Source organism: Gymnoscopelus microlampas, assembly GCF_963454915.1.
Source record: "Gymnoscopelus microlampas genome assembly, chromosome: 2".
Taxonomy (NCBI): domain Eukaryota; kingdom Metazoa; phylum Chordata; class Actinopteri; order Myctophiformes; family Myctophidae; genus Gymnoscopelus; species Gymnoscopelus microlampas.
The window spans coordinates 20673613-20700688 of NC_139939.1; the positions used below are offsets into that span (position 1 = coordinate 20673613).

General features: G+C 41.6%; 1 protein-coding gene across 1 annotated transcript in view; it reads left to right on the forward strand.

Moving 5' to 3' along the window:
- The window catches only part of neurl1aa (neuralized E3 ubiquitin protein ligase 1Aa), a 77096-nt gene that overhangs the window by 14593 nt on the left and 35427 nt on the right, over positions 1–27076 (forward strand). Inside the window, exons 2-3 of the mRNA XM_084044294.1 lie at positions 7857–8125; positions 10313–10634. Coding sequence (XP_083900420.1) covers positions 7857–8125; positions 10313–10634 — 591 coding nt within the window. The remainder of the gene's footprint in view (positions 1–7856; positions 8126–10312; positions 10635–27076) is intronic.

Below are 27076 nucleotides of genomic sequence, written 5' to 3' on the forward strand. Positions count from 1 at the left end.
TCGGTGCCGCGCTATGAGCTTGTAGATCGCTATGAGCTTGTAGATCTGCTATTTTTGGGGGAAATCGTGGGTTTTTGAATATATATATATATTTAAAGCGAACATTTGTAATTCAATTATTTGCTTCTGGGGGATTCTACAAATGTCTTCTAAATCTTAACTTTTTTTTTGAAAAAAACGTATATTGCTACAATATCAGTGGTTCTCAAAAATGGTATGTATTTGGCCGTGGACCCCCATCTAAAAATATTTTGTTACAGGGACCCCCAGGAGTTGTAACAAGAGTTAAAATGTGAGAGAGAATGTTCGCTTTAAAAATAAATACATTCAAAGATTTGCACAAATCTTCACGATTTTTCAAAAATAGCAGATCATATAATTAGCGCGGCACTCGGTGCCCGGCGCTATGAGCTTGTCGGTCTGCTAGTTTTGAATAGTCAAAGAAATCTTAAAATGACAAAACAGATGCGTTCCCGGTCTTAAAGGGTTAACAGAAAAGTTATATAGCAATTTTGCTTTGGGCGGTCTGGGGTTTTTCCAGTTCATTTTTTAACTTAAAGTGCCCCGGCTCAGATTTGGTCCAAGTCGTATCTCAGCAGAATGAGATGGAAAGAGGACGGGGCTGATTTACACATGATCGCACACAGCCAGAGTCATCATCATTGCTCTACATTGTTCTAGTCTATTTGCCACCGTGCAGATGGTACTTTACAAGATGGAGTGAGTCACTAAGGTATAAATTCACATCATAGCTCATTTAACTTCATTAGGACATGACAAATGTGGAGCAGGATTAGATGCTGTTTAATACGGAAGGAAAGGGACGTACTAACAGTGGTGGTGGAGAAAGTACTCACACATGTTTTACTTCAGTACAAGTATCAATACTTGCAATGTAGAAATACTCTGTTACAAGTAAAAGTCCGGAATTCAAAGTTTACTTGAGTAAAAGTACAAAAGTATTGGTATCAAAATATACTAAAAGTACAAAAGTGAAAGTACTCATTATGCAGAATGTCCCATTTCACAAGTTTTTTGAAAATAGCAGATCTACAAGCTCATTGTGAGATCTGCTATTTTCAAATGGCCGAAATGTACAGTGTATATAGGGCTGAAGTTTGTAATGTATGTTTTGTAATAATAATAAAACATCTACTGTAACTAGTAACTAAAGCTTTTCAAATAATTGTAGTAGAGTTTACTTTTGTGCTCATAGTGCGGCACAGAGTGCCTCGCAAATTAGCCTTTGTGATTTTGGGGGATAAACAATTACCTCAACAACAGATATACAATTAGTGTAATATCACTTATATACCGATATTTGGCTGACCAGTTGAATCACTTTTAAACCCATTTTTCAGTGATGTATTTTTTCGTAGGTAACTGCGCTTTGGCTTTGTAGGGCAGTATACCTAAACCATCTGCAGTGGTTGGAGGTGGTTCTCCCTATGCTCTTCTATTGAGAAATTCACACTCAGTGTTTGGGTTAGGTAACTACTGGTTGACAAGAGAGGTATCGCCTGAAGCTCAAAGCTCAATATCTTCTGTCTTAGCTTAGCGATAGAAATGTCGTCGGTGGGCTGCCCGATATAGCCGAGCGGAAGTGTGGGTATACCATAGGCATAGATAGATACTGTACATAGATAGATACCTTTTATTGATCCTGGGGGGGAAATGTAGGCGCCAGAGACAGCACAGCAGTAAAAGTTACAGATACAGGGCATAGAAGTACAGTGGGTAGATTAGTAACATCACAATAAAGACAACGGCCAACAACACATATTAATATACGTATACAGATGTACACACATCCTATACAATCATCCTGCCTGATGCAGAACACGAGAGAGAGAGTAGCAAGGTAAGCCTGAAGCAGTGGTGTGAAGTAACATTTACTCAAGTACTGTACTTAAGTACATTTTTGAGGTATTTTTACTTTACTGGAGTAGTTCAATACTTTTACTTCTACTCCACTACATCTTATAGGCAAATATTGTACTTTTACTCCACTACAATTATTTGAAAACTCTAGTTATTAGTTACTTTGTAGATTTGGATTATTATTACAAAACACACATTAACCACTTCAGCCCTATATAGATTTCGGCCATGTGAAAATAGCCGATCTACAAGCTCACAATGCGTCACATCGTGACGCATTGTGAGCTTGTAGATCTGCTATTTTCAAAGGATTTTTTATACATTCATACATTTGAAAACTTGTGAAATGGGACATTCTGCATAATGAGTACTTCTTACTTTTGGTACCTTTTGTACTTTTACTCAGGTAAATGTTGAATTCCGGACTTTTACTTCTAACAGAGTATTTCTACGTTGCAGTACTTTCACTTAAGTAAAACATTTGAGTACTTGTTCCACCACTGGCCTGGAGTTACAGTATGACATCAGCACACAAACCACAGGAAACGGTACAGATGACAACAGAGTGGTATGTCGCAATAGTCACACAAACGGCGTGTGGTCTGGAGGTAAATGGGCTCTAATGGCTGACCGGGAGTCTGCGGTTCGACTCCCGGACCGGCGGACCATTTGCTGCATGTCACTTCCCTGCTCTCTCTCTTTCTCTCTCTCTCTCTTTCTCTCTCTTTCTTTCTTTCTTTCTTTCTTTCTTTCTTTCTTTCTTTCTTTCTTTCTTTCTTTCTTTCTTTATCTCTCTCTCTCTCTCTCTCTCTCTCTCTCTCTCTCTCTCTCTCTCTCTCTCTCTCTCTCTCTCTCTCTCTCTCTCTCTCTCTCTCTCTCTCTCTCTCTCTCTCTCTGTTTACTGTCGACAGTATATCCACTGTCACTGTCAATAAAGTCTCAGAAAAGCCAGTAAATGCCAGCCCTCACGAGTCCCGGGTATGACATAACCTACTATGTCCAAAACTGTTACTTTTCAGGATTCAAATTCAAAAATAGCAAAAGTAGCAGATCTACAAGCTCAAAACGGATATGCTACTTCTGATGCTTTTGTGTGATGCTGTAGTACGATCCAGTATACAGGCTGTTAACCCAAAAGACCTGGAACGCATCTGTGTCATTTTTTGATTTGAGCTAAAAAAGCATTATTTTACACTTTGGCTATTCAAAAATAGCAGATATACAAGCTCATAGCGCGGCACCGAGTGCCACGCTATGAGCTTGCAGATCTGCTATTTTTGAAAAATCGTGAAAATGTGTGAAAACTTGGAATATATATTTTCTTTTAAAGGGAACATTTTTTTAACTCAAATCTTTGCTTCTGGGGGGTCCCTGGAACAAAATGTTTTGAGATGGGGGTCCGCGGCCAAATTCATATTGTTTTGGGGGTCCTTGACATGAAAAAGATTGAGCACCACTGATATAGAAACATACGTTTTTCAGAATACTGTTGGGATTTAGAAGACATTTTGTAGAATCGGCTTCAGGTCTTATAATGGGTTAATTTACGAAAAAACACAAGAAGTTAGAATACGCAGATACAAGGTTTCTGCCCGACAGCAACGATATCATGAATGTGTCCCTTCACCCCCCTGAAACTACTGCTTTTAAATAGTCTCAGGTTAAATAAAAGCTTCTTAAATTAAATTAATTAAAAACAAAACAGAATTCTAGAACGGCAAACACTGAATTTCCATTTTTGTATTCTCCCGTGCTAGAGTGAGCTCTTTCGATAAGAACAGTGCCAGTAATAAGCTCTGAATGTTGAAAACACAGATATTGTGTGGTTGGTTGGGTTGTGCCCTGGCTGGCAAACAACGTGGCATCTGTTGTGTATCCCTAGATGATAGCCGCGGCCTCAACGAGCTCGCTGATCAAGCCCTTTTGATGCGAGGGGGTTGCTAAGGAACATGAATTCACACTTAACCTCCGCTCGTTCTTCCTCGGCAGCTGCGCCTCTCTCTCTCTCTCTCTGTAGCCGCCCAGTTAATGCATTCAGCTCAATCTGGCCGGGCCCACGTGAGCCCACATTCACTTCACACAGCTCTCCTGTGGCTCTTTTTCTGAGACAAAAGGCAAACTGGCGATGCCCTTATTATTATGTGAGCCAGACTGGACCGGTGGTGGATGCGTGTGTGAGATAAAGAAAAAAGCACTGGAAAAGCTCATTTACCAGACAAACAAAGACAGTAGACACGAGACAGAGAGATGGAGAGGCTGTAGTTTTCAGATTGATCTGGTGTGTTTATCAGGGTTCCTCAGGACATGACCCAACTGCCATGCTTTTGTCTGCTAACCTAATGAATATACTACTAGCAGTGGTGTAAAGTAACTAAGTACATTTACTCAAGTACTGTGCTTAAGCACAATTTTGAGGCACTTTGACTTTACTGGAGTATTTCCAATTGTTTATGCTTTTACTTCTACTCCATTACATCTCAGAGGCAAATATTGTACTTTTACTCCACTACAATTATTTGAAAACTTTAGTTACTAGTTACTTTGCTAATATAAATGATTACATTATAAAACATACATTAACCACTTCAGCCTGAACTGTTTGGTTGCTACTATATATGTCTATGAAATTAATTCAAGGACCCCAACGGAAACAAGCCCGCAACGACTTTTTTGGCCGGACCTTTTAGACAAAAGCATTATAAATGTAACTGTGTTGTTTTACATTCTTTTGCCTAATAACAATTTCGATCAATCAAGCCCTATTTTATACCTAGGCTATTTGAAAATAGCCTATCTACACCGCGACGCGTTGTGAGCTTGTAGATTTGCTATTTTAAAACATTTTTGTACTTTTACTTTTGGTACTCTAAGTACATTTTAATACCAATACTTTTCCTTGTCCTTCTACATTGCAGTATTGATTGATACTTTTACTTAATTTCACTCAACCCAAATGATGGCCTTCTGGAGATGAGACAGAGCAACTTGCATGTACCGAGTATTGATCCGATACCACTGCATACAACAAATAAATCTAGGAACAATTCCATGTTAATAATTGTTAAAGTGCAGCTTTAACAATTATTGCAGTATAGGGCTGAAGTGGTTAATGCAGCCACAAGTTAGTGAACTAGTTATGTGAATAGTACAGCGTATATAACAGTAGTGTACGTGACATCAATTGCATTCAAAATACAAAATAATCGACTACTGTAAATTAAATATCATGTGATAAGTTACAGTATGACGGGCATATTCGCCGATGACAGCATTTTAGGCAGTATGGAACATCTCATCTAATAGTGACAGCACTCAGGTGTTCAGGGCCCAGGGTTGGGTGTTGAGAGTGAACCCGACGGCACCCCAAAGAGCCCTAGATTTTTCTATAAATTCAGCAACACTGGCCTCCTTTAGCTTCGAAATGATACAAAACACCCCTCTGAGGCCCTTAGCGTTAGAACAGTGCTGTAAAAAAAAAAAAAAAAAGCCAAATGAGCTTGTTCGCTTGAATGATGAAGTGTTCTATTTGGGGCTCGTTTCCAATGGGACGTCGGATGAAAGCACAGTGCGACAGTGCTGTGTTGTTTATTCAGTGATAGCCTGATTCACGCCGAAAATAACTGATCTGCAAGCGCTGTGCGCTTGCAGATCGGTTATTTTTTGCTGCGCCGGCCCGTCGTATACGACAGATCGTAAATGAGGAGCGGTGTGTGTGGGTGTGTGTGTGTGTGTGTGTGTGTGTGTGTGTGGGGGGGGGGGCAGATTCCCTCAGCCACCTGCTCCCAGCTTCCCAGTCAAACGCATTTCTCCTCCATGCATCTCATTAAGCAGGCCAGAACCACCCCAAGCCTCCCTCCCTGCACCAAAGCCTTATTGTGATCAATACTGACACCGAAACGAGTTTGTTTGTTTGCAACTTCTTTGGGGGATGATGTATTGGACAGTGCCGCGTCATATATTATACTGGCACTAATGCATGCCCTGTAAATGAGCAACTTGGTTGCGACTCCCAAGTAGTGACTGGAAAATACACCACAAATATTTGATAATATTAATGAACTTTGTGTGAATTCACGCTCGTCTAATAATAGGCTAGTTGGGAGTCGTTTAGCTGGATGCAATTGATTTAATTCAAAATCAGACAAAAATGGGCAATGCTATTGTTACTATGATACTATGATATGTAGTTCCACTCGTCGCATGAAGCACGTAAATGGAGGTCTTTTGCCAATAACTTGCTGCTCACAAATAAAATAAAGAAGCCACTTGGTTTTTTTAAATCATTTTGAACATGCAGTCGAGAACAGAGCGATATGGAGAGAACGTTGCATTTTCTTTTTGGACGTCATCGTAAAACATAATACAATTTTTCTCTTCTTTGTTTTTATTATTGCTATTAGCACCCACAACCCACAGATGGTATTGTTGTTTTGAGAACATGGAAGTCTTTAGATTCGACATTAGACGGCGCAGCTATTTTTCTTTGCTATTATGCAACACCCTAATGTGTAAGTGTTGCAACCACAAACAGTCAGTCATCAATTCACAATGACTGGAGGCTATGGCTTCACTGACACACCCTCTTGAACTGAAACTCACCTCCTTCTCTCCCTGCTCTCTCTCTCTCTCTCTCTCTCTCTCTCTCTCTCTCTCTCTCTCTCTCTCTCTCTCTCTCTCTCTCTCTCTCTCTCTCTCTCTCTCTACCTCTTTCTCTCTGCTCTCTCTATCTGCTCTCTCTCTCTCTCTCTCTCTCTCTCTCTCTCTCTCTCTCTCTACCCCTCTCTCTACCCCTCTCTCTCTCTCTCTCTCTCTCTCTCTCTCTCTCTCTCTCTCTCTCTCCCTCTCTCTCTCTCTCTCTCTCTCTCTCTCTCTCCCCCCTTTCACAAATCCGAAAGATTTTATCATCACACCTTAAAACTTACAGTACAAAAAGGAAATAGAACAAAAAAAACATCAACAGTCAAACATACCGTATAGAGTGTTTGTTCAGTAATGGGAGTCTCCCGGTGTCTCCTGCTCTTTAGTAACAGGTCAGGTCAGGATACCAATGTTATCCAATCAGGAGAGAGAACTCGCACAGGATACAGATGAACCCATTAAGAACCGAGGCCGATTCTAAAAATGTCTTCTAAATCCTAACCCGTTTTCTGAAAAGCGTATGTTGCTATATCAGTGGTGCTCAAACCTTTTTCATGTCAAGGACCCCCAAAAATGATATAGTATTTGGCCGCAGACTCCCATCTCAACATATTTTGTTCCAGGGACCCCCCAGAAGCAAAGATTTGAGTAAAAAATGTTTGAATGAAAGTTTGCCTTCTTCAAATTCATTGATTTTTTTTCATTGATCGATTTTTTGGGGGGGATATTCTACGGTTAGACTGATGACAGGTTCTTAGTTTACTTATGTATTAGTTTATTGGTAGATTACTATTTCTATGCATTTCATGTGTTACCTTGTGTTGTCCTTGCTTACTGTAAATCGCTTTGGATTAACCCATTGAGACCTGAAGCCGATTCTACATGTCTCCTAAATCTCAACAGTATTCTGAAAAACGTATGTTTCTATATCAGTGATGCTCAATCTTTTTCATGTCAAGGACCCCCAAAATTATATGTATTTGGCCGCGGACCCCCATCAAAATATGTTGTTCCAGGGACCTCCCAGAAGCAAAGATTTGAGTTAAAAATGTTTGCTTTAAAAATATATATATATTCAAAGATTTGCACACATTTTCACGATTTAAAAAAAATAGCAGATCTACAAGCTCATAGCGCGGCACTCGGTGCCGCGCTATGAGCTTGTATATCTGCTATTTTTGAATAGCCCAAAGTGTAAAATAGTGCTTTTTAGCTCAAATCAAAAAATGACACAGTTCCAGGTCTTAATGGGTTAAGAGCGTCTGCTAAATGCCTAAAATTGTAAATTCCAACCCGATTCTAACCGTCTCTCTCTCTCCATCCATCCATCCCTCCAGACTCGCTCGGCGGCCCGTTCCCGGCCGCGGCTCACCGATGTCACCACAAGCCCAACAAGCGGTGCCTGCCCATCCAGTGCGGCGGCGGGGGCGGGGTCGGCGGCGGGGGTCCGATGGCCCTCAGCCCGCTGCTCTTCCACCCCAACACCAAGGGCTCGCAGATCGCCATGGACCCGGCCCAGAGGGTGGTCAAGAGACAGGCCTCCTTCTGCAACGCCATTACCTTCACCAACCGGCCCGTCGCGCTCTACGAGCAAGTCCGCCTCAAGGTATAGGCTATGTGGTTCTCAAACTTTTTCATGCCAGGGACCCCCAAATTGACACTTATTAGCCCGCGGACCCCCATTTGAAAAGATATGCTAGGGACCCCCCATAAGAGAAGATTTTTTACGGCTCTAGCAGTGATTCTCAACCATTTTAATTTCAAGGACCCCCAGTTTGACATGCATTAGCCTACGGACCCCCATTTAATGGCATTTATATCTCTGGGACCCCAATTTCTATTGTAAAATCAATGTTAATTTAACTCTGAGAGTGTACAAATGGAACCAAATGGACCCGTTAGGGTCCATTTGGTTCCATTTGTACGCTTTCAGAGTTACAGACCCATAAGGGTCCATTTGGTTCCTATCCATCATTTAGCTGGGGACCCCCTGGAACCCACTCAAGTACCCCTGGGGGTCCCCGGACCCCACTTTGAGAACCAATGGTATAGGCTATGTACACGTATTGGAGACAGACGTTTCTGTATCAGGGGAAACCACTTGAAAAGTGTCTCGAAAGCAGTCCCACCCCTCTGACCACTTAACAGTTAAGTGGTCAGATGGGTGCGTTTTAACCCATTAACTCATACCCTGTCAAGAACTTAAAAAACTTAATTATTACCAATTAGCAATTCTGCCAAGAACGTAAAAAAAACGTAATTTTGAAAATACATTGATTTAATAAAGATCTCACCGTCCTTCATCTCTCGTAGTGACACATTTCATTGTAACACCACCGGATACGGAAATGACGCCAATCGAAGATTTTCGTTTCCGCCTGTTTCCTGTTTAAGTCCCCATCTAAAACGGCATTTTCTCGCCTTTGTGTTTCTCCGCCGTGGAACGCTGTTTAGAAACGCTGTTTAGAAACTGCGACTACTGCAAAATGGAATGTCGCCGATTGAACATTTCTTCTCTGGGCCACTCACACAACTACCCTGTGTGTCTACAAACAGTTGAACACGCGATCATAAGGTATTTAGCGAGGTCTGTGGCGAGGTGAAAAAGTACAGACACTCCGCCTCGATCGGAATGTTAGTTGTCTGACTTTTGATGCTTTCGCTTGAAGGTGTAGTATGATCAAGTAGGGCATTCATTTACGAAAGAAACTCAAAAGGTTAGAATATGGAGATAAGAGGTTCTGCCCGACAGCAACGATTTAGTAAATTGTTTGATGTCGGGTGGAAACCTCATAGGTATGTCACTCCAAAACTGTTACTTTTCAGGATTCAAATAAAAAATTGCAGATCTACTTGTAGATCTGCAATTTTTTTTAAAGTATAAAATATGGAGATTCAAGGTTTTTGCCCGACATCAATGATATACTTTTTTGTATGCTGTAAAAAAGCAAAATGAGCCAATCTTCTACACTAGGGTTCATGTTGTTAAATAGAATTTAAAAATACAATTAAAAACAAATTCTGCCTCTATACACTACAGCACATTGCCTGTGGTTTATGCCACTGTAAATGAATGCAGCCTTTCTGGTCTATAAGAAGTGTTGAGTTAGCATGTTTAATGGTGAGATCATAACCTACTTTTAAACCTAACTTTGTCATGTTTTCTATGTTTAGCTGTCCTCTGTTTTGGCTGCATGTCTTCATCAAACTTTGATGAGTTTGGAAAAAAACTGACAGAAGACAGACTGTATCACGTACTGTACAATACAATTAGCCTATTTACCCAAACATAAAGCTCAGAACTGACATTGTATCCATTATTTCAAAATCTTATTTTATATAATTTTATATCATATCATATTTACATATATTTACACGGGACCCAAGTAGTCTGTAAATATCATATTTACAGACTACTGAGTCTTACAGACTCAGTAGTCTGTAAGATGTTACGCCAATTGTTTGTTTGTTTGTTTGCCTAAACAAAGTTATAAAACTAGCTGTTTGAATACATTACAACAATTCTTTTGCATGTATATAGTGGTCTCCTCAATATTTTTTTGCTTTGGTTTTTTGCCTCCTTGGGAAGCCTATAGGACTCATATAATAGGCAATATAATATTTTGACACCATACAACTGCCTTGCCAGCAAAAAAAAGCAAGTATCTATCTGCATCAAAATCGGTATCAAAATCAATAATTGCAGGTGTTTGCAGTTAAAAATCAGCTACAGTATCCCCAAGAAAGGCATGAAACATCTTCACAACGATTGGGCTGTGTCCTTGTCCCACAGATCACTAAGAAGCAATGCTGCTGGAGCGGGGCGCTGCGCCTCGGCTTCACCTCCAAAGACCCCTCCAGGATTAACCCCGACAACCTGCCCAAGTACGCCTGCCCCGACCTGGTGTCTCAGAGTGGCTTCTGGGCCAAGGCCCTGCCCGAGGAGTTCGCCAACGAGGGCCACGTCATCGCCTTCTGGGTGGACAAGAAGGGCCGCGTGTTCTACCGCATCAACGAGTCCAGCCCCATGCTGTTCTTCAGCGGGGTGCGCACCACCGAACCTCTCTGGGCCCTCATCGACGTCTATGGCCTGACGCGTGGAGTGCAGCTTCTAGGTAAGATTCTTTGTTCAGATCTGCATTCGTTTTTTCCCCAGCAACATGGCCCGAACCGCTGGCGTAGCGGTCCGGGCACCTAGGCTCTACGGTAGCCTGACAGCGCGCTGCGGATTCGAGTGCCGATCCTGACGGCTTTTGCTGCATGTCACTCCCCACCTCTCTCTCTCCGTTTCCTGTCAACCTACTATCCTATCAATAAAAAAGGCATAAAAAAGCCCAAAAACTAATCTAAAAAAAAAAAGAAAACATAAAACAACATACAATATACAAACAGTCTATAATTACACAATGAAAAGTCCCAGCGATAATTAGATAATTAGACAATATATTTAGACAATATATCAAGCATCATGTTGTGTGGTCGAGTTTGTTTGAGTGACTCTTTATTTAAATTTTGAATTTGCCTCTGATTTGTTTAGTTTGTATAGATTTCCACTCTCTGGAGGCTCCTTAAATAACTTATTTCTTTATGTGAATTTGGTTTTGGAACATCCAAATAACCTACAGTAAGCTTACTAGTCTGGTTTGATGACTATGTTTTAAACCTGAGTTAACTAATTGAATTCTGGCTTCCCCTCAACTATTGTATTTCTGGCAAATTTTAGAAGACAATGTTGATTTAGCCTCAGTGTCAAACATGCCAGACTGTTAGTCCTTGGGCCAAACCCCAAAATCTCACATATCGCTACCACCTGGGATGGCAAATTCTAGTTGGGATTTTTTTATTCCTATACATCCCTAGATATTATTTTTGTATGATAGACCTTCCTGAGGCCCAGCTAAATTGGGGTTATCAGCTGCTAAAGTTACCACCCCCCATTGAAAAATGGCATTTTAGACACATGTGCATATCTTGGTATTGGCTCACGTTCAGGGCATATTACAATGTTTTATATTTTATGTTTGGTATCATTTTTAAGGGGACACTTTGAGCTTTCATTCGAGCCCTTTGGTGACTATGTATGATAAGTACAGTGGTCACTGGAGCTCTTCAAACCTTTAATAACCTTTTTTTTCTCACAATTTCCGCCTAAACCATATATTTTCTTTTAGTTCTGTGGCATCAAGAAACATCAGAGACACAAAACACAACAACTGGAATACTGACATGACCCTAAGGATTCAGGAAATGTATAATTTACCCATAGTATTTCATTCTGGGGTGGTAATTTTCAGCCTTATCTTAAACAAGCACTTTTTATGAGAAATAGACCGGTCAATAGGCATATAAGAAAGAGTACCACTAAACCTCCCTAAACATTGATAGAAAAGGGTTTTCAATAGATTCTGGTACCTTTAGGCATGCTTGAGAACATCCCAAATATCCAGGAAAATATACATGCAGTACAGTAGTTTATAGATTCAGTACAGTGGGATTGGATGCAGCACAGTGGTTTATAGATTCAGTACAGTGGGATATAGATGCAACACAGTGGTCTAGATGCAATACAGTGGTCTAGATGCAATACAGTGGTCTCATATATGCAGTACAGTGGTCTCATGTAGCAATAGATGCAGTACAGTGGTATATATACAATACAGTGGTCTCTAGATACAGTAAAGTGGTCTCATATAGCAATAGATACGGTGCGGTGGTATATATACAATACAGTGGTCTCTAGATACATTAAAGTGGTCTCATATAGCAATAGATACAGTGGGGTGGTCTAGATACAGTACAGTGGTTTCTAGATACAGTACAGTGGTCTCATACAGCTATAGATGCAGTCTCCTCTCCTAGAAGTGGTCTCCTTTTTACAATAGGCAGAAATTACATATTTGTACTGCATGCAAAACACTGCATGGTTCTTGCCCAGAACTGCATGAGATAGGCATACATTTGGCATGTCTGTACAGGAGAGGCTTGTAGGTATCCATGTAACCCATTTTCATTCACATATATTGAGGTGACAGCTCAAGGGACCATTTGGAAAATGGTGATGGTCGTTTTTCCCTCGCCAAAATGTTGTCTTAACTTTGAATCATTAGGTATTTAGCCCCCTTCCCGACAAGGTAGCATGACAAGGTTGGTCCCATTGGAAACCTGAGGTTGTCTGGAATCAAATGGTATCTCTATCTTTGGGCTACGTCTAAATTTGAGTGTTCCACAGTCTCCGAAAGACAGTCTCGCCGGCGTTCCAGCCAGCCATCCCGCAGGTCTCATAGGGTTAATAAAACATTGAAAAAAACACACTTGGGACCACTTTTTTTCTTGGGATCATCAAAATCCTAATATTAGAGGTCCTATGGATGCCAAAAATCAAAACTAGAAAAAAAAATAAGCAGTCGCGCGTGGACCCCTCCTAGGGCCTCTACTACTTCAGCTTTGATTCCTGAAAAAACTGCTCCACCACCAAATAGGCCACACCCACTTCATCAACTACTTTAATTGGACACAGGTTTGTTTAATTTATAAAAAAAAAGGAGCAGTGTGATGTCCAAAAAGTGTGTTATATAACTTTTAATATGTTGTTGGCTATGAATGAAAATCCGCCTATAGAGAAAAATAACAACATGTCAAAAAATATAAAAAGCTGCTCCTATGGAAAGTCTATCATATTTTTATTTACTTATATTGGCCCAAAAAACAATTTAGTATAGGTAAGGTTTTGCCAACTTTGTGGTAGCGATATCTCGTCTGGCCCAAGGACTATGTGGTGCATCTCTGCAACATGAAGTGACACAAGCGGGGGCGTCATTTGAGGTTCTGGAGGATGGCAGTTGCCAGCCACTAGCATTTGCATTTAACCTCAAGTCAGTACTTTTATGCATAATATTTTCTCCACCCCTGATTTTTTTTCTTCAGATTAATCAGATTTTTTGATTGCGGCACACTCGTTGTAATCTTGTAGATCGGCTATTTTCCCTATTTTTGAAATAGGGAAATAGTGGTCACTTTAAGCCCCGGCCACACCAATGATTCGCAACGCAACTATAGTTACAACTGCAACCAGTAGCAACTGCAACCACTTGCGACCACTCCCGAAACGGCGTCAATTCAGACCGCTGCAAGTTCCTTGCAACTGTGAATCATTGGTGTCTGTGGACTGGGCTTAAGTGGAAAAAAGACAAACAAGTGACCATACCATCTGTGTTTTCACTTTCCACGCTAGTGTGTGTGACAACAACACAACGTGATACTGCACACAAATGACGCAGATTGCCATTTATGTTGTTCCACACACGTGTGTCCTTGAAAATCCTCCTGTCATTTGTTTACTGTAAACAACAGGTCACACCTCTGTGTACAGTAAAGCCCTCTGTGAGCCAATGGAACAAATGCTATCTATATCTAACCTAGCGGTGCTCAATGTTTGGTCCGGGATCCACCAAAGGGTCCAAATAGACCCTTATATGGGTCTGTAATTCAGAGCGTGTACAAATGGAACCAAATGGACCCTTACGTGTCCATTTGGTTCTTTTTGTACACTCTCAGAATTAAATTAGTAGAGTTCAGTTCAGTGATTATCTCTGGGACTCCAATCTACACTGTAAAATTCTCAGTGTTAATTTAACGCAAAATGGAACAAAGCTCTCAGAGTTACCAACCCGTAAGGATCTATTTGGACCCCCTGGTGGTCCCCGAACTCTTAACCAATATTTGGCCCCCCTGTATTTACGCTTCCAATTTTGACATTGATGACAATGAGGTCAACGCATAAGGGACACCTCTGTGCATTAACGAGGCATGCTACGCTAGCTTATAGCATACACAACATACCACAAAGGCATAGCATAGGACAGCATAGTCCCGGGGCCTTTTATGTGACTTGGGGGTGGGGGGTGTGTGTGTGTGTGTGTGTGGGGGGGGGGGTGTATATAGTATACACACACACATATCCAGTGCTGTCATCCCCAGTCATCTAGTAAAAATAGACCTGAGGTCAAATGTCCCGCAGATAGCACATTCGATCCTTATTGTGCCCCGCGTTGATTGACACTGGTATCTCTCAGCTGGTGGGGGGAGGGGGAGGGGGAGAGAGGAGAGTGTATTTTGCATTGCGAGTGTGAGGGGAGTTGCATTATCTGTACGACCCCCCCCTCCCTCCTCCCATCTCATGCTTTAAGCTCGATTGCAGCCACAGGTTTTAGTTGATGTCAAACCAAACAGTATATTTACTGTACATTGTCGCTGTCAGGGCGACAAAACCTCTTATCTCTGTATTTTTCCCAAGGAGGGGGTTCCAAGGGGTCCCCAGCTAAATGTGGTAATACAGCATCACAATCATTTTACCGTATAACCACTTTATCCATATTTTATGCAGATGTACAAGCTCGCTGTGCGGCATGAAGATTTAGAATAATGTAATAACTTATAATAACCAATATAAAACCCTTTCAGATGGGCGGGGGTCCACGGCCAAATAGAAGAGAGTGACTTCTCCCATACCTTGGTGGGGCGCGTGGGTGGGTGGGCCGGTGTGGGGATGGGGGGGTGCATGGGGGGGCTACTGAGTGACATGTGCCCTTACAAGCGTAGGAGGCCTGGTTCAGGGCGGGGGGATGGAACAGCCACTGGAGAAGGCTGAGATGGAACCACGTCATGCTAGGGCAGACATATTGCTCCCTCTGACTCACATTTCTGTCAGTAATGCTCCGTAAAGCTTCCTCCGCTCTCAGATAAGCCCAGAGGCTTTTAGAGATTGTGTGTTTGTGTGTGTGTGTGTGTGTGTGTGTGTGTGTGTGTGTGTGTGTGTGTGTGTGCGTGTGTGTGCGTGTGCGTGTGCGTGTGTGTGCGTGTGCGTGTGTGCGTGTGTGTGTGTGTGTGTGTGTGTGCGTGTGTGTGTGTGGCTTGTCCCTGCCTTTCAGTCCTGATGTTATCACGCAGTCCTCTTTTCATTTGCAGTCTTTGAATGACAGCAGCATTACTGCTGCTTACAGGCGGGGGAACAATGGACTACATTTGCAAATGAAGTGCTTAAGAACACGGTGCATCCTCGCTTCCATTTAATCTCAGCTATTTTTAGTGCACACTGTAGTTATTGTTTTTTTCATTCACTGATGGAGTCTGAAGTTTTCAGCCATAAAGATGTTTTTTTTATCTTTAAGATGATTTTATTATTATTATTATTATTATTATACAGGCCTATCATAGTTTACATTAGAATGGAGCATCTGTGCATGCACTCGTATCCACTTAACCACTTGAACCCCAGCATATGCTGGGGGGAATTAGCCAAAAACAACAGTTTTTTTTGGCAAAGAGATTTTGTGTAGACAACATAAGCGGTCCAAGTACAGTTGCAAATCAGGTCAGTTTTTACCAAGAATAGAGGGTTTAAGTGGCTAAGCTCTATTTTATACATAAACATTTATGAATCATTCATTACTTGTAATCAAGGCAAGTCGGGTGGATGGTGGAAACCTCATGGAAACCTCAAAAATAGCAAAAGTAGCAGATCTACAAACTTTCGAGCTTGTAGATCTGCTACTTTTGATGCTTTTGTGTGACACTGTAGAATGATGAAGTAGGTCATTCATTTAAGAAAAAACAAAAAGTTAAAATATGGAGGTTTCTGCCCGATTGCAACGAAATAATCGTTATATTGATTTGAAGTCATGTCACCAAGGCCTTAACCTGCAATGGCAGGATGAAGCAGGGTCTGATTTACTGGCATTATAGCTCATCTAGCGTGATGACAAGATTTAAAAAATGTTCCTTGTCATCTCAGGTACACCCGTCCCCTTCCTGTCCACTAATGAAAAGGAGACATAATGGGATAGCTAAATCTGACTGTTTTTGTGAACCATCCTGCAACTTTGGCCTGTAAAGGATAGTGACATATTATGCTTCAAAATACCAAACAAACTAATAAACTCCTCAAAAAACAAGAAACCTAACCTTGGTTGATTATTTCTCCCCTTCGATAATACCAATTGGTGTTGTATTTTATATCGTTGTTATCGTTGATTAGTCACCTTTACAGCAAGGTTTACTGTGTAAGGATTGTGTAATCGTGGAATGAGCAACAGCTAAACGTGTGGGTAGCGCCCCACACGTTTAGCTGTTGCTGGGTGTGCTAGTAAGGTATCAGTGACATGGACATGGCCTGCAGTGGTGGAAAGTGCATTTACTTAAGTAAAACATCTGAGTACTTTTTCCACCACTGATAGCCTCCTATACGTAGGAGACGATTGGCTGTGGCTGGCCTTGAACTGGGCAAATGCAATATTGCTGGCGTTTGGCAGGGACAATTTTTATTGACAATCTTTCCATCTGAAGCCATCCCCATGGGAGTGAAATCCAACAGGCCACAGAGGTTGTTTTAATATATACCCACATCCTGGATCCTATATAAAGCTCAGCTGTCACTCTTTTTTGTGCACATGTGCGCGCACGTGTACACTGTACAGTACATGCACGCACCAGTGCACGTGTAATACACGCACACACCTGCGCACACACACACACACACAATATGGCGATGTCTTTGGACGCAGAGAAGTAAACACGCTCACGCAATGCACGCGCACGCTCCCACACTCTCTCACACACATACACACACACACACACACACACACACACACACACACACACACACACACACACACACACACACACACACACACACACACACACACACACACACACACACACACACATGCCACAGAAAAATGCACATCAATGTCTTTGGACACATAAGTAAGACACGCACGCACGCACGCACGCACGCACGCACGCACGCACGCACGCACGCGCGCACACACACACACACACACACACACACACACATACACACACACAGAGACACACACACACACACACACACACACACACACACACACACAGAGAGAGATACTAGATTAACTGTAGGAAGAGAGAGAGAGAGTAATTCCAGGCTTGTGTGTGGAGCCAGCCCAAGTCAAAGTCTTTATGAGTGAGTCATAGTGGAGGTTTAATGGTGCGTGCTGCATGGGGCTTTCTGTGTCACCTCCTCCCCCCCCAAGGGACAACAGGATGCAGTGTGTGTCCTCACAGCCCACTGGACGCCATGCTTCATCCTGATTCATGGGGTGGATGCAGGTGATCCAGCCTTCACCTCACCAGATGAAGGCTGTTAAGCTGGGGAGATGGATTGAGTTACATGCTGGCTCTTGAAGTCAACAGTCTTGACCGTGGCAGAAGTCCACATCGTTGCAACATAGGGCTTGGGCAATTAAGCGGAAATCTTGCCCTTTAAGCTCAGGAGATGGATTGAGTTACATGGTGGCTCCTCTTGACCGTGGCAGGAGTCCACATTGTCCACATTGTCACACAACATCACCAGAGTTGTCAGAGTGGCCTCCAATGTGACCAGCAGTATCAATACTGCACTATAGAAATACTCTGTTACAAGTACAAATCCTGAATTCTAAATTTACTTGAGTTAAAGTACAAAAGTATTGGCATCAAAATGTACTTAAAGTACCAAAAGTAAAAGTACCAAAATGTTTGAAAATAGCAGATCTACAAGCTCACAACACGTCGCGATGCGACACGTTGTGAGCTTGTAGATCTGATATTTTCAAATAGCCTAGGTATAAAATAGGGCTAAAGTGGTCAATGTATGTTTTAAAATATCATAATTTATATCTGCAAAGTAACTAGTAACTAAAGTTTTCAACAAATTGTAGTGGAGTAAAAGTACAATATTTGCCTTTGAGATGTTGTGGCGTAGAAGTAAAAGTACTGAAAATAGGAAATACTCCAGTAAAGTAAAAAATACCTCAAAATTGTGCTTAAGTACAGTACTTGAGTAAATGTACTTAGTTACTTTGAACCACTGCCGCCTAACAGTCTGTACATCGGAAAACACATCGGATTTGGCCTTTGCAGTCACGTTAATATGTCCTACTGTAAATCAAATTAGTTGAAGCCTATCCAGCTGGCTGCTTAGCAGAAATTGAAATTTAAAGAATACATAATCGTCGGGTGGAAACCTCATAACTTCAAAACGTGTTACTTTTCAGGATTCAAATTCAAGCTCAAGCTCAAAAGGAACACAAAAAGTTAGAATATGGAGATAAGAGGTTTCTGCCCGACAGCAACGATTACGTCAAAGATATTTTCAAATACATTTTTGTGAATAATTGGTTGAATGCCCTTCCGGTCTGAATTGTAGCCGACAGCTTCCCGTTCCCGACGTTTTACGAGGCGTCGTTACAGACTCTCTGTAGCATCTCTCTGTCTCTCTCTCAAGCATCTGGCCTGAGAGACTATTAAAACAATGACTGCGGTTCATATCAAATTAGTTGACAAATAAATCACGTTCTTATTCTCCCCTCGCGGGGCAATCTGCCACGCTTTGAGCTGAACACTGCGTACCATCAGTGGTGGAGGAAGCACTCCGGTTTGTTTACTTACAATGTCGAATTACGGTACCCTGTTACGGGTACAGGTTAAGTAAAAATACTCTTTTCAAAATGTTTCTCGGGTAAAAATATGAAAGTATTGGCATCAGTAAAAGTACTCATTATGAATGACCTATTTGCATATTTCAAAATCTCTAATCATTTCAAAAATGTCAAATGATTACTTTTCCAAAAATAGCTGATCTACAAGCTCACAACATCTCACAGATGGTAGATCTGCAATTTTTGGAATTCGAATCCTGAAAAGTAACAGTTTTGGACACGATATTTATGTCAGACCATAATCTCCTCCTTGACAAAAGAAAAGCCTCGTTCTCAGGCCAAAGCTGTTTGACGCGAGGCAAAACGAGGTGTGAAAAACTCTACGGATGAAGGTGTGCGGGGAGAGATACGGCTCATTGTTGACGTCTCTCACAAAACTTGTCAGACAAAACACGGCAGCTTATCACTGAACCGAGGTGTCAGCCTGCCACGCGGGGTCGTCCATTTAAACCCTTTTACAACGTGTCACAGTCGGCGGAGGTGCCGAGGCAAGATATGTCACTTCTGATAGAAAAACGTGTGCGTTTTCATGCCGTATATTCCAGATGGTTTGCTTTCACACACACACACACACACACAGTCAAACATCCTCAGTGTATATTAACCCATTAAAATCGGGAAAGCATCTGTGTCATTTTAGATTTTATATATATATATATATATATATATATATATATATATATATATATATAGCAACATAATTTTTTTTCTGAAAACTCTTAGGATTTAGAACAGTTGTTACAACAGTGGTTCTCAAAAATAGCAGATATACAAGCTCACAGTGCGCCACTTCGTGCCGCGCTGTGAGACACATTTTGAAAAATCTTGAAAGTGTTTGAAAAATATTGGAAAATATAGATTATTTTTTAACACAAATCTTCTCTTCTGGGGGTCCCTGGCATAAAACATATTCAGATGGGGTGTCCGCGGCCAAATACATTTTTTGGGGGTCCTTGATGCGAAAAAAGTTAATTTAGAAGGCATTCGTAGAATCGACCTCAGGTCTTAATAGATTATGGCTGAGAGCATGCGAATGGACCCCGAGCACTTGTGATGTGACAGTGCACACTCACGGTGTACTGAAGGTATATTTCACCTATAATTTGCCTTGTGTAGCCTATGACTGATATGCTGTGATTACTTCTTTTTCCAGATGTCAAACAATGCACGCCTTGTCAGGCAGCGTTTAGCACTCACAATGCGTAGAACGGGAGGAAACGTCAACAACATTTTTTTCCTCTCATCTACGGTACCGTAAGCGGGTCTCTGTAGAAGCACCAGGTGCAGCTGTTTTCATATTAAATCTAACTGAACCACATGGTCTCATTGTGTTGCACCAGAATGGGATCATTCCCTCCGCAAAGACTCATAGGTCTGGTCATCATATCTGGCTAAGAAAACCCAATTAGAAGCAGCTGTGTAGAGTATAATCGTATTAACGCAGTGTGTTAATGGCATGGGATTTGGAATAGGGAGTTTGTTTTGGATGTTTGCATTATGGTTGTGATCAAACATGGGTCTTCAGCAAGAGGGTCCTGCTCAAACCCTTGTCGGGGGGGTCCTCAGAGTTACTGCAGCGGGCCGGCAAAGTTTTGTGTAATAGGAATATTTTGTATTTTATCAGCATGAATCCAACATAACACTAGAAAAGATAATGCGTAAACAAATAAGAATGTTAAATGTACACAACATTGATGACAGCACTGTCAAACGACAAATCTAGGAAGCCAACGAAGCTGCAGCTTCACTTGAGAGACAAAAAAAACAGTGGAAAACTTCAAAGCTACTTCAAAGCTGTGACAATCATGGTGCTAGCGTTGAAATAATCACGAAAGAACATTTGTTCAATACTTCATACTACTGTATACTGCACATGTATGTAGTGGGGGGTCCCTGCTTTGTCTCTCCCTCTCAGCTAAGGGGTCCTTGACCTGAAAAACATTCAACACCCTTGGTGTCAAAGCCTCATTGCGGTATAAGGACTAGAATTTCCAGTTGAGAAGGAGCTGTGGGATAAAAAATGCCACGGTCACAGGTCACCTGTACTACTAGCCTGGCATGGCCAGACTAATATCACTGGGTAGATATCAGTCTGGAATCTCTGTGTGGAACCTGCATTTGCAAGGGGCAAATTCAAAAAAATACCTCTGGTGATAAACACGCCCCATTATTGCATACTGGGTCCTGATTCATCCCTCGCTACTTTGAAGGGAGTGAAATCAACTGAGCGGTGCCAGACCTAATCTGCCGAGGGCAATATTTTTATTTGCAATGGCAGATTCGTCTGGTTTCCAGGCTACACCTGTACAGTATCTGACTGCATGCTCACACAATGTTGACATTAGACGTTGATAACCTAGGAGTAAGTACCTTGTACACAGCATCTGAAAGCTAGGACAATGTTTTTTGAACTACAGTATTACAAATGCTGCTACAATTACTGAGGAGCCAAACTAAAAACGTAATGAAGACCACTTTGTAACCTTGAAAAGGAGTGGTTTATTCGATAATCACATTAACCCTGGAGAAAAATGTAATTGACAAAAATAGCTAAAATAGCTGATTACAACACACTTCATTTTAGACGCCTTGTGATCTTGTAGATCAGCGTTTTTTTTGTGTGTTGCTATATGTCGTAAGGGCTTTATAAGTTGCTGAAATGAGTTCCAGCTTGCAGCTCTAATAACGCGCCTGATTATGAATATATACATACTCATAGTGGGAACTCCGCTCATCTGGCCTTCAAATACTCTGTTGATTTGATGGAAAACACACACACCTGGTGCTGCTCAGAGAGGGTGTTTTACACCAGCTGAATGACTCACGCTGTCTGCAGTGGTTGGTGGAGGAATGTACTTAACCACTTAAACCCCAGCATCCGTATTATAACCTGCTAGTTATAACGTGCTGTTCCACTGAGTTTATAATGCATTATGACCAGTGCTTATTATTATTATAAGTTATAATACATCATAAACATTGTAATACGTTTTTTTTTTGGTTATAAGTATATTATAAACATTTTTTATAATGCCTTATAAGTGCATTATACATGTGGTTATAATAACGCATTATAGACCCAACCATTAGTATAAAGTCTTACCAAAAACATACACACTCGAGTACCTAAAAATCGGATTTAACCCCATCATCCCTATTGTGGGGAAAGCATAGAAAATAGCAGATCGACAAGCTTTGCCTACAATAACAGAAAACGGAAAAGACACCAGTATAGAGCCCTGAGGTACTCCGGGTCGACCATATGGGGTTTAAGTGGTTACGTGCAGTACTTGAGTAAATGTACTTGGTTCTTTCCAGCAGTGCGTGTGTGTGTGTGTGTGTGTGTGTGTGTGTGTGTGTGTGTGTGTGTGTGTGTGTGTGTGTGTGTGTGTGTGTGTGTGTGTGTGTGTGTGTGTGTGTGTGTGTGTGTGTGTGTGTGTGTGTGTGTGTGTGTGTGTGTGTGTGTGTGTGTGTGTGTGCTGTAAGTAGTGGTGTTGCCCGCTGTGTGTTGGCTTCCTCCACGGTGCACACACCCTGGCTCCTCATCTCAGCCCTGCAATAACATCAACTCATCTGGAACCATGGCAGTCTATTAGGAGAAGGCTGGAAGGCTTCAGAGACACTGACTGACTTACTGAGATAAAACCATACACATAACAGCAGCTGTAGCAGGACAAACGTGCAGACTTCAGTATAAAATAGTACGCTTAAAAGCCTCAATCCTGAAATGATCGTTTTCATGAATGAAAACGTTATTTTTAACCACTTTGAAACTGGCGTCCCTATATTTTGGGAATGTTGTGCTGTTCTGCACGACGCTGTAAAACAAAGTTTAAATGAGGCCTTAATCAGAATCGGAATCAGAATCAACTTTATCGTACGTAGGTGCAAAGAAGTGTGGTGGAATTCGTTTTTTTGTGCAAGCTCCATCGTCTTTCTTGGTTTCAGAAACAGAAAAGGGGGGGGGGGGGGCAAAAATCTAAGATATCTACACACTGTATATTCAGTCTCATTGTACAGTAATTAAGATAGTCAATAGAAATTCACATATATTTTAATGCCAGATTTAGCTGCTACATTTGCAAACTTCCCGGGCAAACTGCTAGCCTAGCCGCGTAGCCGGCCTCTGCTCTGCCCAGACTCTGTCTGATCAGCACGGCAGCTAGATTTTCAAATTTGGATTAGTTTCATTTGAGAATAGGCTAGGTGTGCTGTCATGCCCGTTTGAGCACGGCTAGACAGCCTATTTTCAACCAATGAGATTGCTTGGTCAGAACTACCTGTTGTATATTACAAATAACTAGTACATCATTATTTGGAGGAATGGCGGTGGTCTCCGTACTCTTCTATTGAGACATGTAGAATGGTTGACAAGTAGTACTTCCTGAAGCTCATACGCCAAATATATACCATGGCCAAGCGGTGCATATCAATTTGGGGGTCCTTGACAGGAAAATGTTTGAGAACCACTGACTTACAGATTGCAGCTTTAATGTAATATTTTGAATATTTTGAAACGTTTGACTTGGCCACGCACTGAGCTTCCACTTTAATAACACACTTTTCCGTATGCTTGGACCAGGAGCTCCAACAACAATACACAAAACAGAACACATGGCCTAGAGAGAACAGACATTTCTTTTTTTTTTGTGGTCAATCAAGAAATGTAGCAGGTTTTAGATTACATTTACTAAGTGCTGTGTCTCTGAATCCATGTCCAACATATATCTCCACAATTTATTTTATTTTATTTTACCTTCATTTTACCAGGAAGTGCCATTGAGAATATCGTCTCTGTCAGGTGGAAACCTCATTATGTCCAAAACTGTTACTTTTCAGGATTCAAATAAAAAAATAGCAGATCTACAAGCTCGAAATGTGGCGCGAAGATACTTTTGTGTGATGCTGTAGTATGATGAACTAGGGAACTTGAACTATGCACTTACTAAAAAACACAAAATGTTTTGAGTTGAGTTTTTTTCCCGACAGCAACAATATATATTTCAAAAGAGAGACCTGTCAAAGGTACTATAGCTGCTGCATTTAATCACAACACAAATAACAAAAACATCAAAATGCAACATACGGTATGTTAAAAATAGCATCCATAATAAACCAGAAAAAAAGCAGCTATTAAAGCACAGCTCTTTCCCTCTCAGGAAAAAAACAACCACCTGCCTCCATCACCACATCTTTTATGATGCCCTTAAATACATCAATGGATATAAATGTGTCTAATTTTAGATCTGTTTGCAGCTTATTCCGTGCCCAAGGTACAGAGTAGGAACATGCAGTTTTCAGTGGCGCTTTGGTCAAAAAGAAAAGCTCGATAACAGTAATAGGAGACTAAATGGATTCTGTTAAATTTGACATTTAGAATTAGCTTTAGGGCTGGATATATATCTGGTCGCTCGTTTTTTCCTCTTTCAAAAGAGATAGAAATGGCAAGATATTAGCGAAAGGATCTGTGTTTGAACTCTGAATGATAGTGAGGCCCTTCAGTACGTAATCTTTCATTACAGCTTAAGCCAAGCAGCAGGGCTGAGCCAAAGATTTATGTGAAGTTTCCTGATGTTGCTTTTCCTGAACCTCCGCATGTCTTTCCTGTGTTCCAAATACTAAATTTACTCAAAACACAAGTCAAATCAGGAGTGTTCATTGAACTCTGAGAGTGTGCGAATGGAGCCAAATGGACACTAAGGGTCTCTGGTTCTCAAACTGTTTTATTCAACTCTGAGAGTGTACAAATGGAAATTCTATTTGAATACTCTCAGAGTTACAGACCTGTAAGGAATCAATTTGAACCCCCCTCAAGGGCACTTTGAGAACTACTGTGCTTGTCTATTTGGTTCCATTTGTACTCTCTCCGGGTGAAGTAAACTCTCAGGATTTGACAGTGTGGCTTCCAAGCTTCATCTTAATGTGGATCCACTACATTATCCAGCCATACAAGTCTGGTATTCTGGTATGTGATGCCGACACACCCCGCATTCTGAGGCAGCTGCCAAAGGGAATCAACACCATTATTTATTGTGACCAGCTGATTTAGGCCGGAGATGGCAAAACAGGACTTGTGGGGTGGTGGTGGTGGGCTTCGGTGGGCCTGTTTGGTGGGCCTGACGCACACTCTTATGAAGGGAGGAAAGAGAATAAACAAAGAAAGCGAGAAGGAAAGATAGAAAAGAGAACAGAGCGTTTCGGCCAAGTGGCCCTCGTCATGGCATGGAGTCGTGGGGCGTTTGTTTCCAGAAGTAGTCACTTTTGTTTTACTTAAAGGATGACTTCACCCATTTTCAACCAGCTACCTATCTTCATATAATTGGTCCTCACTAATGCTCATTATAATATGGCACCATTTTTGTCTACCCGGTCTGTGTCTCGGAGGAGGGCTGTGGACAGTTCAGAAACCCGCCTACCAGTGACATCATTGTTAGGCAGGTTCCTCTAAAGTAGGTCCTTTAAGTAGAAGTAGCAATACCTTTTTGTAGCTTGTACAATGGATCGTCTATTTTCGATTAGATGAAGTATAAACTAGGGATTCATCGGTTCGTGTAATAAGTTAATAATTCTACAAAGTAACATGTAACTATAAAAGTACAATATTTGCCTCTAAGACGTAGTGGGGTAGAAATGTAAAGTATTGAATAATGGACATATACTGTACAAGTATAAAGTGAAAAATACTCAAATGTACAGTACTTGAGTAAATGTACTTTCCACCTCTGTTTGAATGTGCTGGAGCCTGTTTATAACAGACATCATCTTAAGAGGATATAACTGTCTGTGCTGCCTAATCAAATGCTCTGCTGAAAGCAATTAAACTTAATCACCTGCTGTGATTGGAAACGTCCAGCCAAAAACCAAAACACACATAAAAGCCAAACTCTATTTCGTGATCGTCTCAAAGAAAGTTAAAGCTGCAGTCTGTAACTTTTATGTCCTGTCTGGGATTTAAACCCAGGTCTCCTTTGATGAGATAAATTAACCACTAGAACCCCAGCATAATCCCTATTCTGGGGGGGGTGGGGACATTCGCCTCTAAATTTATTGTAGATCAGTTACTGTTGCCGAAGAGATTTGTTATTGACGAAAAAACATTTATATGGTCCAAATACAGTCCGTCAGGTCCGTTTTATCAAGAATAGAGTGTTTAAAGGGACTACACCATGAATTTTTCTTCTTTTTTGTGTGTTTTTGGTCTCCCCTACCTCTCTTCTATCCCCAAAACTACCCCAGTTTGAACACTCAGCAAATCTTGGGTTTTCTCTAAATTGGTCTCAAAACAGGCCAAACTGATTTTCACTCTGACGTGAAGTCACGTCAGGGTACAATCCCTCCCGTTTTTCAGTTCCAACCAAAAAAAAAAAAACTGTCTCAATAGCTATCAAAATTTTACTTTTGTATTTTTGAAAAGAATCGCTGGCAGTGGGCAAACGCGGCCAGAAATAAGTCTGGCAGTGAGAGAGTTAATAATGCACTGGGGCTTTTAAAGTAAGAACCTTATAATTGAGTCTTGCTGATTGGAGGAGAAGGGGATGATGGCACATGCTGAATCTGGCAGATGAGCATGGCCAGGGCCTCTCTCTGTCCGCGGACCTCCCCAGAAGCAAAGATTGGATAGTGAATGAACAGTGAACCACTGCCCTATATCCCAGAAGCCCCGCTGAACCCATACTCCCCAGTGAGGAGGACTGGGTCAGTGTGTCAGGGAGTAAGCACACACCTTCCATGTACCGTTTGCTTTTATCTCCCGCTCGCCTTGCTTGAGCTTTCTAAATTCCACGGTTGGTCGGTGAACTGTAATCTCCGTCTCTCTCTCTCTCTCTCTCTCTCTCTCTCTCTCTCTCTCTCTCTCTCTCTCCATCTTTCTCTCTGGCTCCAGGCTTCATTATCCCCTCTCTCGGCCCCACGCGGGGGGATTCATCTCTCTCACCGGCCCACTCAGTTCACTCCTCTTATTTCCTCTCCTATATCTTTTCTTCTCCTCCCGTCTGTCTCCTATCCCCTTCTTCCTCATTATCTCTCCCTCTCTCCTCTCCCCCTCT